Here is a 15674-nt window from a genome sequence, read left to right as displayed (position 1 = left end):
AAGTAACAGAATGTATAACAGGCAGTTAGAGGGTCATTAGCAATTAAAAAGCAATTGTCATCTCTACTTGGTACTAAGGTAAAGGGCCATGCATTTCCATTCTGGCTAGGTCCCTCCATGGTATTGGCAGCTGGGAGCCCAAACTGTATTTCTGGGATGGTCCAGAAGATTTGTAGTATCTGGAATGGCTTAAAAAACTGCTAACTTCAACCATGTCAGAAAACCTCTAATCATAACACTAATCATCCATTCTTTATATACCAGAAAGTAACAAGAAGTACAGAGGTGACCAACAGATAAATAAGTTAATAAAATTATGAACCCAACAGCACAGATCTAGAAAATGGAGTTCCTTTTTGTCTTTTTTTTAATACATCTCTTATGATGCCTGAATGCCAAGAAGGCCAGTAGCATCCTGGCTTGTATCCAAAACAGCGTGGCCAGCAGGACGAGGGCAGTGATTGTCCCCCTGTACTGGGCACTGGTGAGGCTGCACCTTGAATACTGGGTTCAGTTTTGGGCCACTCACTGCAAGAAGGACATTACGGTGCTGGAGCGTGTCCAGAGACGGGCAACGAGGCTGGTGAGGGGTCCGGAGCACAAGTCTGATAAGGAGCAGCTGGGGGAACTGGGGTGGTTTAGCCCAGAGGAAAGGAGGCTCAGGGGCACCTTGTCACTCTTTACAACTACCCGAAAGCATGTTGTAGCCAGGTGGGGATCAGTTTCCTCTCCTAGGTTACAAGCAATAAGATGTGAAGAAATAGCCTCATATTATGCCAGGGAGGTTTAGATAGAATATTAGAAAAAAATTCTTCACCAAAATGGCTGTCAATTATTGTAACGGGCTGCCCAGGGAAGTGGTTGAGCCACCGTCCCTGGAAGTATTTATAAGATGTGTAGATGTGGCACCTGGGGACATGGTGTAGTGGTGGACTTGGCAGTGCTAGGTTAACGGTTGGACCTGATGATCTTAAAGGTCTTTTCCAAACTAAACAATTCTATGATTCCATGATTGCTCTGCAATTGCAGTTGGTATATTTGGCTGCCCCAACGTTACTGTTCACGTTCCCCATTACCAGATTGTTTAAAAGGCAGTTATCTGCTAAGTTTTTTTCTGCAGTATGCAGCCACAGAAATAATTTCTTAGTTTCACTAGTTGTCATACCTCATTTTTTTCTTTCAGCTTTGTGATCATAACAATAACAGGGCTGTCTTCTTGCCAAACCATCTGCCAGAAATCATTCACAGTATTGATCATGGGTCCCTGGGTTGCAATGAAAGCCTTCTCTTTACCTCCATACCCCTGGTTTAGAAACAGACACAAAAGCATTTACTTTAAATTCATGTGCTAAACCAAAATTGCAGGTGAATGTTCTAAAAGAGCAGAAAACTTAATCTGGAATTAAAAAAAAAAAAAAGTTATTTAAACAGAAAGCAGTTATGACTAACAGTAGAGCAGATCAGAAAGTTTTCAGTAGAACAGTTTTTCCTCAGGAAACTACTGATTCAATGGACTGAAATGATCCTGAGAATACATCAATCCCTCTCAAATTTCTATGCTTACTTGGCTTCTTCTAGTTTACTCTGTTCTCCAAGTTGTTGGGGCTTTCCATTATCCAGTTGCACTTTAATTCATGATTCATATCGCTGCAGCGTTTACAAGGTAGTTTACAGTCAACATGCCACAGAAGACAAAAAACCCCCACCAACTATAAACCTCATTTCTTCAAAAATTAGCGACACAAAAAATGATTTAAAAATGCTCAAATGCTTGTGGAGTCAAAGACACTACTATGCATTCTTGCTAAGAGAGAAACGCCTTTATTGGACCTTATAGGAGGGACAGCATATCAGTATAGGGAGCTCTGAGAATGCAAATGTATAGGAGGTCAAAGAAAGGTCAGGCAAACAGCAGGGAAGCAGAGAAAAGGGAAAAAGCAAGAAAATAGGAAAAAACCCAAAAGACCATGTTATTTTTCAGGTGAGAAGGAGAACTTGTGCATTTGTGCAGTGACAGGGTGCCCAACAATAATGCAGATCAGGAGAGCCTGGCAGTGTCTGAAGGGGATGAGTGAATCAAGAATAACTGGAGGTGGTGCAGGAGCCTTTGGCTGTAGGTCTTCCTTTTGAATGCCTTTCTCCCTCACAGCTGTTATTCATTGCATAAACCAATAGGATAGATCCTCAGCTGGTATAAACAGTTCTCCTTCTACTCGGCAATCTGCCTGAGCATGCTTTGTCTGAGACAGGTCTGTCAGATTCCCAGCAAGCCCAATGATATTGCATACATGGATGTGAAATTGCATTGCATTGCTGGGTTGTATTTTTTCTGCAGTTTCTGACAGTTCAACTGGTGTTAGTAGCAGGAGAAATCAACATACATTGGTCTGAAGGGTGATGGTATAGGGAAATGGGAGACCTCAGAGGACTCAAAACATGGCCTGGCTGACAGAAGAATTGCTCTCAAAAAATAACTGCTTTGTCTAGTTATATGATAATGCCTTCCATACAGAACACTGAAAGCATTGCATGTAAAGTGAGGCAGGGTAAGGGGCATGGGGATGTGCATGTATGTATTCATGCACTGTTATTTAAATAAGCAACATTACCCTAGAGGTCTAGGGCCAAATTTCAGTTGCACTATTACATTTATTCCAGCTGAGGATTTGCTATGTAACTAATCAAAGCATTTAATTTTCCAGGTAGAGGACTACACTCCTAAAATATGACTGAAGTAGTTTCTTAGTAGCTTATTCAGCATATACTGTGCCATGAGTTCAAGGCTCTCTGTGGGTGGTTCGGCAAGGATTATAACATAGCTGACACAGAAATAATGCTTTCCAACAGGGTTCATGCTGGTAAAGTCTTTGTATCATGTAATCATTCAATATAGGGAGTAAAATGTGAATGAGTATGTGTGCTGCTTCACATGTGCATCTTTAACACATCTGTTTATGCTCCTTTTCACAAACTTGTTACAGTATTTAAAAAATTATTTAATTGGTGGTTTCCAGACTATCAATTGGTATAGTTCTGCATTAAAAAAACCCATCACCACTGAACTTGTTTATGGATAACATGACTGCAATAAGCAACCATACAGCTTATAGCGCTGTTGATTCTGATCTTGTCTTTACCAAAATACCAGTATTTCTGTCACTGCGAGAAGATAACCCTCTTTTCCTTACTGTAAGGCAGCAGTACAAGATTAAACAGTAAATACTGAAATGAACAGAGAGTAATACGTGTGTTTCTTAATTTTTTTTATAAACTATTTGCTAAATTGCTTTCTTGCTGCCACCATTTTAGTACATTCATGGCTATGTGGGCTTTGGTACAAACAGCTCATGAAACTATTTCTATCACACCTACGTAGAAAAAAAGGTTAGGAATTATCAATGAAGATGGGTAGGAATAAAATGAGTGGCATGTTGGCAAAATCAGGTATTCACGTGGAAAATCAAATATTGTCTCAAAAGCACATGAAGGGTGTACATTTACTTACCCTAATGTAGTTAGCATTTATGTAGGTACTCAAGGAGTCAGATGGATTTTTTGGTTTCAAATACACTCTGCTTAGAGGATCTAAGAGCACAAGGAAGATGGAAATTGAAAAGAAAACCCGTAATTAGAAGATTTCTATAAAGAATCAGAGACTTGCTGAAGAAAATAATCTACTATTATTCAGGGTTGTCAAGCACTAAAACATTATGCATCAAATTCTTCCTTCTGCAAAGGATCATCACTTGTAACTAAGGTGCACCTATATTACACAGTGCTGGGCTGTGTAGAAGTATCTCAGCAAGCTGTGGGCATTGAAGCAACACTGTCAGGTCCAGACGATGTTCAGCAAGGTCTAGTCTGCCCGAGCTGTGTACCAAGCTGATCTGCCCAGACTGCCTCTGAAACCTGTGCCATATCATAGTATCATGCTACATAATTACACCAAGTCCTTTGGATTCAACTTTGATATCTTTGCCTGAAGTTGTACTGCTCCAATGACCCCAGCTGGATTTAAATTAAGAAAAGCTCCCTCTGCCTGGGATGAAATCAGCTATGTGTTTTTATACTAATTTAAGTTGACTGTAAGGGGCTGAACTAGGTAATTGATATCCCTCCCTTCAGTCCTGTGTTCTCATCTTACACAATTTGTGACCATTCATGTGTACTAGACTGGAGACAGGATGCCAAAATCCAGGAACAATCCCTTTCATGCTCTTCTTTCCTTCACTGTCTTGGCTGATCTAGAATGGAGTGAGGACCAGTTCTGTTGAGTGCAGAGCTGGAAGTTACTAAATCCCTCCTGCAAAGGAAGTTTTTGCTTGCTTATTTGTGATGATGTGATCACCATGTATCACCCTTTTGGAATTAAAGCCAGTAAATTCTCAATTACACAGTGTTGCAGAAAGGGATAAGGAGAAGGGGAGCGAGGTGCCTACGTTGTACCTGTCTAGGGGCACACTGACTTCTACACATCTTTTCTCAAAAAATATTCTACGGTTAACAAAGTTATATAGAAATATTTCTGTACTGAAAAAAACCCAAACCCTTTTCTTCTGTCAATTTGTTTCTTTAATTAGAATCAGCAGCTTTTTGACAGTATACAGACACCTATTAGTTTGGAAATAGTCTCTGGATAACCACTTTGTTGAGTGTAATCTAGGCAACGTGTTCAAAGATACATATGTGGATTGCTGAACTGAGAGTGCTAAGAAAACACTATTATGTGGCCCTGCTATTTATACAAGGAATATATAATAGATGTACATATGCTGTATCAAAACCTAGTATTTTCAGAGTTGCATTTGGATTTCTTTTGTGACTTTTCATTCTGTTCCTAAGAACAAGATAAAACCTTTGCAAATCAAAGGAAGAAGGATGTTCCCAAACATACTTTATGTCCTTTTCCCACTGGAGGTCACAGGAGCTTCTTGGACAGGACTGGAGCCTTTGGAGAAGCCAGGCTGGTGTTTTGAAAGTATGTTTCTTAAAATGTGCAAATGAATGCATGACTTCTAGTTCAAAGTCTGTGCATGGAAGTCTTGTCCTCTGCATTAATAGCACTACGTGGACCCTAGTTAGCTTGTGTAAAAATCTCTTTGTACTAGCTTTCCCAGCTTTTCCACTTAGAGCTTTTTTTTCCCCCTTAACAATATGAGGACAGGAAACCTCTCATTCCTTTTCAGCACAGAGTGATTATTAGCCATTTCCACAAATGCCTCAAGCTATGCGGCCTTGAAAAAACACCCACTTCCTCTAGCTCACACAATGCCTCTGATTCTGGTGTAGCTTGACCCCTACCTTAAAAAACCTCTTCCAAGCAGACTCAACATCCAGTTTAATTACCGTGCCTTGCTCCTCTGTTAGTGAGGAACAGCTAAATCAGTTTCACAATTTCTGAGACCGCCTTCCAACTCCAATCAATGAAACAAGCATTGCTTCTGAATGGGAATCTGATAAATTAACAGTCCTGATCAGTTACGAAATAGGTAAGTGCTGTAAACTCGGCTCTGAAATGAGGAAAACCTGAGTGCCACCAAAGATCCAGAGCCACGAAGCAATCGTCAAACACAAATGGAAGTAATTAGCTTCCTCCTGAATGATAAATACCTTGGAGGGAATCATCTTTTCCTAAAGGGAGGCAAAGTCTAAGAGTCTGAAGCTACAGCAGAAAGACATGGATGATGGTTCCAAGGCTGAATTCAGTGATGTTTGTAAAATATCTTGAAATGCAGCAGAACTGTTAATCCCTTATAATTGCTAACAAAAAATGTGTCCTGCAATTTTGACTAAGGCAAAATTGCCACTGTTTTCTTCCAAGTATCTAGGAAGTCTGGAATAGCTCTCCCATTGAAGTAGAAGAAGCTTCCTCTAACTCTATCTTTCATAAATTAGTATTAGCCTGATTTTGCCCGGCTGGAGGAATAGGAATATGAGGGTGTTACAGGGGCTTGTAGCTTGCTCCCATGAGAGTGCCTGGCGCAGCGAACAAGCGAGGCTATGCAGTGGCACCTCTGGATAGCCTCCTCCACTGCCATCGATACTAAAGGTTCATCCACTCCATGAGCACCACTCCATCATGAAGACATCAGTCTCTGTCCCATTGCAAAGGCTGTATTTGTTGCATGGTGGGTATGATGTGCTGTGGTCGGGTTTTTTTCTTCCATTTTGACAGCTACTGTGTTCTGAATTCTTTAGGGCATGGGCATGTTTACATTTGTAGCATTTTCAGGATAAGTGATTCGCTACTCCTAGTCCAGGTCTAGTTGCCTTTCCAACAGAAGGACTGAAAAACTGTGAGAAGGGCTGTCCTTAAGGTATTTCTGTTTTGTGAGCAGGAAAGGAAGACAAAGATTTTGTGAGGCAGACTGCTCTCACACTTGCAGCCCAAAACATCATAAATCTTTTGGATATTGAAACATTTTGAAATTCATCCACCTCTGTTTTGCCTGATTTTGCTTGCAGTCCATAAACGAATTATGGATACCGGTGTTATTTGGTAAACACTGTACCACTGAACGTGGAAAAGTCATTCCAGACTGCATTCCCAATCTCTGCCAGGTGGCGAATAGGCTATTAGACTTGCAAATAATATAACTGCCTCTGAAGACCTCATGTATGAAACACCTGCAAACTATGCATCATTTTTTAATCTCATCTGAATAATTTCTTCCCACTTTCAATATAATCCAGGATTTCTCAATGGAAAACTTAACAGATTTATTATGGTGAGTGCTTCTGCATTTTAAAACATGCTTCAGCATTCCAAAATAAAGTTTCATTCATGCAAAGGGAGTCTTTCTTACCTACTAAAAATAAGGTCTGCCTAATATCTATTTACATTTTTAACTCCGCAGTCTAACACAGATCAATTAGAATACTGGCTATTTACAAACATTATAGATGTTACGATACTGGTGACCACAACTAGGACACATTTTGTCAGCTCACTGGATATGCAAAAATGGTTTGATAAACTCTTGTTGAATTCCATTAAGATTAAACAGGGGTTTTTTCCCTTCTGCTTTGTAAATATGATCTTTTCCTTCAGTCTTTGAAAGCCTGCTTATGATCCTATTGCCTTCATTACGGAGCAGGACTGGAGTAAACGTGACCATTTGTAGTCAAGACTGTAGTGCAAGGGAGCTTGAAAATTCTCAACATCAAGGGAACAGTTTTTCAGCATCTTTCTACAAGCTTGCATAATAAAGTGCTTTGTTCATACGATTGAGATTTAACTTTCCCCTTGTCTTTAGCTGGAGTGCCAGAGTCAGTTTTAGCACAAGGACTTCAAGCAACAGCTTGTGGATTTGTGGGTCTGACTTGCCAAATGCTTTCTACCTTCATGTTACTGTGAATCTGTGAATCTGCTTTTCTGCCTGGAGTGTTTTCATGTAGGCTTTTGCCCTAAGGATACTCTTCAGAAAGGTGCCTCGGATGTGTTGCACACAGGCAGGTACCCACAGGACAGTATTACACCACTTGCTCCTTTGTAAGCAAGAGCCCACACATCCCCTGAAGCACCACAGGAATACTGCTTCTGATTTGAGGTGGAGAAGTGAGGTAGGAAGTGGAGAAGGTACAAGGCTTTGAAGCTGAGGTCCTGCTGCGGGGACACATAGCGGGGGCTGCAGAACACAAGCAGGCAAAGGCGGAGATGTGGAGTAAGGGAATGAGGAGGCAGCAGCAGAGCTGATGCCCTGCCACAAGGATGTGACTGCGGTGAGAGACTGGGAAAACTGTGTATGGGACTGGGAGCCTGCTCAGAGGGAGTGGGAGATGCTGTAGGTGGATGGCAGAGGGAATGCAGCTGGAGACACGGAGCAGGGTTTAACAGGACCAGTGGGTGGGGTCACAGTCAGGAGGAAGGATGGAGAAACGGTGATTTTAAGGAACTGTTTAGCCACTTGCCTCTGATCCCACACTGTCCCCTCATTAGTTGTATTAGCATATTATTACAAATCAAGTAACACTTTAAAAACTTAAAAAGGCATCCCAGTGTTTGCATAGAAGCATTGCCTATGTTATATTGCAACTGAAACATCTTTCATAGAAATGTAACATTTCCTGCACTTTGTAGTCTTTCCATACAGAATAATTTTCATTAGGCATTCATTTTATTTCACATGAGTGTGTCTGGCTGGGTAGTATCTATTAACATGAATCTGCCCTCATATGCACCCCATCACAGAGTTAGCTCTTAGAAAATGAGAACATCCTCCACAGCCAGAGGGTGGAGCTGGCAGGACTGGGCATTTTTAGGAGATAATCCATCAGCTCAAACGTCACTTGTCACCACAGGTGCCCCAAATCAGGAGACGCACCCAGCGCTGGGAATGGAAAAGTTGATGTGCGCATACGAAGCAGTGGGTTGATATCATCTGAGCAGGAAACCAGGAGGGCTGTTCTATTTAATCATTCAAAATCATTTCCAAACCCTCTCAGACTGGGTGTGGGGTGTGCGAGTATTTATTGTGAGCATGTGCCTCAATCCTGAAAAAAACCTTCTTTGAAAAAGCCTGGTGCTAACACACAACAGACCTTTTGATTTCTGTCAAGGACAGTTACAAAGTGCCTGTCAGTGAGAAGCTGTGGTGCGCACCAGCAGTGTGCTTGGGCTGAAAATGTGCTGCGGAGTTAGTGGCACATGGAGTTAGTGGAGGTGAAAACAGAAAGGCATGCTGGTTCTCAAAGCTCATCAGCATCATCCACGGCCCAGCTGTTGTGTCCCAATTCAAAACACATGCCGCAGTGAAACAGGACTCATCGCATTTGCAAGGCATTGCTAAAGGTGAACCTGATGGTGGCTGGGGCAGCTTGGATGCGAGATGCTATGGAAAGGGAGGACTTCCAAAAATCTGCCTGTCAGGCGGAGGGAGGCTTGGCGATATCCTGGCTCCACTGCAGCTGATGGCAAAAGTCCTGCTGTCGTCAAAGGGGTCAGGATTTCACCCTCCGTGTACATCCTGTTGACACTGGGCCAGACTCTAAGGGATGCTGAATTTTCTGATTACTTTGTATGTAACTTGCATCAGTTATTTACTTTCTTTAATTCCCTTCAGCATTCCTCGATTGCGCTCAGATGCACACAGCTATTGGTTGCAATAGATGAACTAACCTTAAAGACAATGGAAATTTTGCTGGGGGCTGAACAGAAGCGAGGACTCCACACGAGGTTCTTTCCCAGCTACGTATCACATTTCTGAGACTAGTCTAGAGGCTGAATGCCATGGGTTTTCATTAATTTGACAGCAAGGCCTTTGTATGATGTGAACACATTACAGTGCATTCAGGCTCACTGAGAAAAAACTTATTTAAAGTGCATGAATTTGTGTGACTTAACATATAACATAGGCCTACAAGGACATTATAGAGATGTTTAGAAAACAGATTTCTAGTTGATAAGATATGCTGTCATTTTTAAATTATTTTTCATTCCAAACCTAAGCAAAGGGATATATTTACATTCTTCTATGGGAGTGTCCTCAATCATTTTGAATCAGTGAACTTTTTCATTCTGGTGATGTCAAAATTTATAAAAGCTCAACTACTCATGTCTCTACTTCTGCGATGTATTTTGAAACTGAACACCAACAAAAATGATTAATAAAAGAGAAATGGAATAGGTCATTATCACACAGAGACAGAGACAGAGACAGACAGACAGACACAGACACAGACACACAGACACACACACATGGTTATACAAACATTTGTGTTTCAGAGAACTGTGTATTTTGAAGGAAAACTATTCCACTGAAAAGTTTTCAATCACCTCTAATTGTAACAAAGCAATTCAGAAATATCACATTTGGGCCAATGAAAATACAGAAGCAGTATAGCAAAGCAGTAACACGTTTACAGCACTAGAGTCAGCACTGTGTGAGAGTGGGTTTTTTATTAATGTAAATGGATTTCCACAAAGCCAGTTGACACACGGAGAATGAAAAACCATACCACCAGAGGACTTCTAAAGATGGAAGTCCACTACAAGAAAGGATAGGGTCTACTTGCTTTTTTTCAGACTGGGCCACTTATGTTGGAAAAGATCCTAAGCAGCTTGACCCAACCAGAGGGAATTCAGTGACTGCAAGATGGTTTGGGCTGTGATGGGGGCAACAGTCTAGGTCCTCTTATCCTGCAAATCAGGAGAGCTACTGCAAGGCATGGCAGACCTTTCTGCCCATCTGCCTGAGCTGTCCTCCAGAGAAAACCAGCATGCACCCGAGCTGCATTTCAGTACATGGTTGGGATGCTGCCAAAATGTGTACCTACTAAGGCATCCCGTCAGAGTTCTGCATTTGCCAGTCCTACAGCACTGGGCTTTTGTGACCTTTCAGTGTAGACTGTAAATACACTTAGGAGTAGTACACAATGTTCAAAGGTAAAGACAGGTAGATTTGCACAGCAATACGTTCTCAAAGCAGGACTAAATGACATAGTAGGAAACCATGGGCTAGCTCACTTACTTGGCAAAATTGTTTTATAGCGGTTTTTAGTTCCATGACTCGGGATGTCAATTTCTTTGGGATCCACAAAATTCATTGGTATTTCCTATAAAAAATAAATTAAATCAGATTGGTCTTTCCAAAGGAGCCATGCAGGAAATTATCACCAGAAGGCCATCTGCTGTTACACAACTGTCTTTTGACATCAAAGTTATTAAGAAAAAAGTGGTTCCCACCTCAAGCCTGTCAACACCCTTCCTTTAATAAACACAGGGAGCTGCATATTGAAGGGGTGACTTCCAAGGAACGCTTCCGATTAAGTATTAAAAGCAAAGTTTTTACAGGATTAGGAGAGAAGATAAAATCCACAATAGTTCTAGAAAACTGGAGTTAAAGTGCAATACTGGAGCAGAAAAGTGCAACATTTTGCATAACTGAGGGAGGAACTTTAAAAATAATTAAATATTAATATATGGCAACCTTTTTTTTTTTAAATTTTGTGCAAAGCCCTTAACCATGTCAGTCAAAGACCTCCCTTGCTTTTTATAGAAACTACTGAAATGCAGTGCCTTAGTCTTTTGCATTCAGTGACTCAAAGGTGTAATAAAAATCTGAAGCTATTTCTCCTGATTCTCATTTTGATCTTTCAGTGACTGATCCACGTTGTCTTCTTCAAATATGCAGATATGCAAGCAACTAATGTGACAGTTCGCTTGAAGTTCCAAAAATATACAAAGGATAAACTCCTGAACAACTCAAAATTACTGTTTTTCAAATTGTCTGTCAGCATGAAAAGTAAAAATCCTCCAGTTTTTCACTGAACAAAATGTTTCACTTGGTCTAAGGGGGGAAAGAATAATTTTGATTTTGAGGTCCTGAAACATTGTTAAGTGTTCTTACAGTTGAATAAGAACAACCCTTTGAAAACGGCAAGATGAAACATGTAGGGTTTTTTTCCCCCTGATTGTGGGGGATGTTTTACTGTTCAAAACGATCTGGCAAAATCACATTTAAAAATGCTTCAGTTGACTCAAATCTTAATATTTTTTTTTACTAAATTTTTTTTGGCCACCATTCTTTAAATGATTGTAGGGTAAGCTGGAATTTGATCTTCAGTGAATGAATACTTCTACTCAAAAGCATAGTCATTACTAGAGATTTGAAAACATGGCTAGCCTGGGACATTTAGCCAAAGAGACAGAGGCATATTAAATATTTGTCTCTTACAGACACATAGGAATGTGAGGAGGGTCCTTTGACTTCATTACCGGAAAGTTTACTTAAGGATTTTCCTCCAAAATCAGCTGGTTTCTAACTCCCCAGGCGCAGGCTTGCCCAGGACTTTGGCACAGATGAGCTGCACGGCCGCTGTCCCTCAGACGCAGGCTCTGGTGCTGCCCAGCTTGGCTGGCTGCTGCGGGTGGTTTTTAGAGGAACACAGACGAGACCTCTAACAGCTTGCCAAGGAGGTACCCAACCAGCAGGCCTTTACACGGGTTCACCAAGCAGGGGAAGTTACCCTCTCACTTCTCTAGTTAAAGAGAAAGCAAATTTAAGTAAAATTGAGATGGGCCATAATGTACTGCTTTAATTCTTTTCTGCTTCCCAACTTGGCTTCTGGACATCTTACTACATGAGGCTGCAACTTCTGTGTTGGTTTTTATTTTCCTACCTTCTCTGCCTTATGCCCATGTGTTTGGTGGACTTTCTTTATTCTTCTTCCCTCCCTCACCCAGTTTCTTCGTCGAACTCTTGCTATTCAGCTGGTTCCTCAAAAGAATGACTTCTTCCCTCTCATTTCAGGCCAGCCAAAGTGTTGCTGCTAAGATACACCTTCCTTGCAGGTACTTCACGCAAACCTTTTTCAGCTCCCTGTTCTGCCATCCATACGATGCCTGTGCTAAGCACAAGATTTTCTCACTTATATGACTCCCTTCCTGCGTAGACTTCACCCCGGTTCCTTCAGGTCAAACCATCTCACCTCTGTCCTGCTTCTGATGCCCCTTCCTCCTCCAGGGACCTACAAAATGAGGTCCCACACAGTCCTCATGCCCAGCTCTGACTTTCACCCCTTCCCAGTGGTGACTGCTGTGAGATTCTTTCCCTTGACCCTTGGGCTCTGAATTTTCCTAATGGACTCTGGTAGGGGCTAGTGGCTGACCTAGAGCCTCCCTGGTTCAGTTCTGGTTTAGTACAACCACCACAGTGCATGGCCTTTAAAAGGCTTCCCTGCTGAACTATGTATCAGCTGAGAGAGCTGTACATTAACATGATCTATATCTGTCATCCGCAGAGGCCAGGAAAAGATGTGTGAGGAAGAGTCCTCTGCCTGCACAAGAAGGGACAGCAGTCAGCGGGGCTCTGCCAGCTGCCTGGCTGCCTCCCCACAATGCCTGCTGAAATTCTGAAGAAGTTCATCAGTTGGCAAGTTACTGACAGATGCAGAAATGCAACCTAGTTGAAAGCAGAAACATTTCTCTGGACCAACAAGGTCAATTAATAATATTAATCACTTGCATCCTGTAAACACTTTCTAGTTAGTGAGCTCCTCCCAGTAGTAAGTACTTGTGGGGCCAAGGGCACAGACAGAAATCTGACAATACACTGTGGCTCACAGCCACAAACAAGTCACTTACTCTGAAACCGGCTGTGCAAAGCAAGCCACTATTCCAGAAAAAATATCAGGATATTATGAGGATAGCATTGCTGCCAGCATGGGGGAAAATAAGCTCAGCAGACTGCAAATTACATGAAGATGTGCAAATTAGCGTACAAAGTCTGTAGCCACATAGGCAATATTTATCAATTTGTTTTATTAAACATATATACATATTATATACAATTAAATAATGACAAATACTGTCTAAGCTACACACATTCATGCGCTCAGTTGCATGCATACAATTATAGATGCACAGGCATATATGCCTTTGTTCATGGGCTACTTTACCTCTCCGGGTCATACTCTTCTAATAACAGCTATTCTGGCTCACATTAGCCTTTAAATGCTACAACTGTTTGTACACTCAAAGAGATATGATTTGGGTCTCTGAAAGCATTCAAGAAAATGTGGCAAAATCTAGGACAATTCATTATATACAATTCTCTGTTTTTATGAGGACAAAATTTTATAGATTTAACTGGCACTTCCCCATCCAGGACTGTATTTTCTGACACTCCAGTATTTTGGGAATAACGAATTTTTCTGTCGGGTCACCAGCTTCAGACATTCTGTCTTTTGAACAGTAGCAGCTCAGGCTACTAAAGAAGTATATGCTTGGCAATTTACACTTCTTCCTCCTTGCAAATCTCCCAAGTAAAAGTAGCCAATCTTCTTGTCAGCATTAAAAAAAAAGGAAAATAGCTCTTTTTTCTTAATAAATATTATGGAAAAATATTTTGATGGTAACTTACCATTTCTTACAATAAAAAAATAAAGTCAATGCCCCCTTAATTGTTAATAAAAAATAGATTTAATTAAAGGACTAAAAATAACCTGAAGCTGCTCATGTCTCAGTTTTCCATTGAAAACTTTGACCATTTCTCTACTTTTTGCACACTTGGAAGGTTTTTGTGGGAACTAATAATTTTAGTCTCAATAAGACTGTCTTATTGTATTTCTTCCGCTAGTTAAAACAAGCTGAGTGAGCAGAATGAGTGAGGGCTATATGTTGCGTTCTTTGCATGCCTCAAGTTCTTACTAAAGCTATTATCTGTAGCAAGGAAGATATTAAACAGATACTGTCCAACAGCTTCATCTTAAAACACATTTTTTAAAATGGTTTAAAAATGGAATGGAGAAGTCATGATCTTTTCAACAAAATTCTGCAGAAACACTGAATGGCCAAAGTCATGGCATGCCTCCCTGAGGGACAAATAAAATGTGAGACTCTGTTGCCCCAAAGCTGTGCACAGATGCTGTGTGAGAGCATTTGGGCAAAAAGGATTGTATGGAGGTGCCAAGCTGTCTGTACAAACGGTCTCCTAAAACGGGGGGTTTAAGCACAATAAAGTTATTTCTTCTATCTTCCCTGCCTACGCAGCAGAATGGCAGAGAACTGATGGCATAACTGGTGGTAAAAGTATGTTGGATGCTTGTAATTTTTTTCAATTACACTGTCTAACCAGTTTTTGGTAAAACAACTGAGGGATTTATTTTTCTCAAGCAAATGACTTCTGTTATAAACCCTGGCTTTTAAAAGCTGAATAAAAGGGCTGCTTCATAGGATGCAATTATTCATAATGAAAAACTATTTAGACTAAGATGGCACTCATCATCTATTCTATTGACTTGCATGCACAAATTGAAAACAAAATGAAACCCGAGGGATCACGTGCTCTGGCATGTTTAATAAGAACTGAATTGTTTCTATGTCTTTGTTAGACCTGTAGTATGCTCAAGGGGTTGTACAGGTCCTCCTGCTCTTACATGCCTTGTTAGAATATGAATTTCTGTGTGGCTCTATTTGTTAAATTTGAGCTATTAAACCAGTCTTAAAAAGTCTTCTTCATTTAGTTTAGTTTGCTAACGAGTTGTAAAAGCTAAAATAGCTGGGCTAAGGCTGAGCGAGGTAGTTGGCTATGTTACATTCCTCCTCTCTGGTACCCCCTGATAGCAGCTGGTAGCAAGGCACGTGGGGAAACTAGAATGGGACAAGCTTGTCCTTGTATTGCCCTTGTCACCTGATACTGTTCTTTTAGCAAAAAACATGAACAATCACTCTATATTCACCTTCTCCTTGCTATCATGATATTATAGGCTTCTGTTAGAGCCTCTCGCAGTCTGTTTTCTAAGCAGAAGTGTCCTTGTCTATTCAGTAGCTCCTGACACAGAAGCTGCCCTAGTCAATGATCATGTTCACCACTTCTGTATGTGCTTTGAGAGGGAGAGGTCTGAGCAGCATGTGGTTGTGAATGCAATATACATTTTTCCAATGTCATAAAAATGTTTTCTATACTATTCTCTAGTTCTTCTCCCAAGATTCTTAGCTTTGAATTTCAGAACACATCAAAGTACACAGAACTTTCTCTTAAGTGCATAAAATTTTATTTACCAGCCCTGAATTTTCTCTGCCTCATCACCATCATGAGATCCTTCTGTAACTACTTTGAAGTCTATTTTAAATTTTACTACCCTCAGTAATTCAGTGTCATCATCAGACTTCTCCACCTCACTGTTTATTCCCGTTTCCAGATGACTTAAGAGCATCTTGGTCAGTATAAGCT

General features: G+C 40.9%; 1 protein-coding gene across 3 annotated transcripts in view; it reads right to left on the bottom strand.

The window, feature by feature from the left end:
• The window catches only part of PTPRR (protein tyrosine phosphatase receptor type R), a 148022-nt gene that overhangs the window by 18788 nt on the left and 113560 nt on the right, over positions 1 to 15674 (bottom strand). For all 3 annotated transcript variants that reach the window (XM_055809017.1, XM_055809016.1, XM_027793446.1), the window contains 3 exons: positions 10470 to 10554; positions 3506 to 3585; positions 1166 to 1303 (listed from right to left, as the gene is read on the bottom strand). In XM_055809017.1, the coding sequence (XP_055664992.1) occupies positions 1166 to 1303; positions 3506 to 3585; positions 10470 to 10554 (303 nt within the window). The remainder of the gene's footprint in view (positions 1 to 1165; positions 1304 to 3505; positions 3586 to 10469; positions 10555 to 15674) is intronic.

This window comes from Falco peregrinus, chromosome 6 (assembly GCF_023634155.1).
Source record: "Falco peregrinus isolate bFalPer1 chromosome 6, bFalPer1.pri, whole genome shotgun sequence".
Classification (NCBI taxonomy): domain Eukaryota; kingdom Metazoa; phylum Chordata; class Aves; order Falconiformes; family Falconidae; genus Falco; species Falco peregrinus.
The sequence above is the reverse complement of the archived record's forward strand: the minus strand, read 5'-3'. Positions and strand labels throughout refer to the sequence as shown.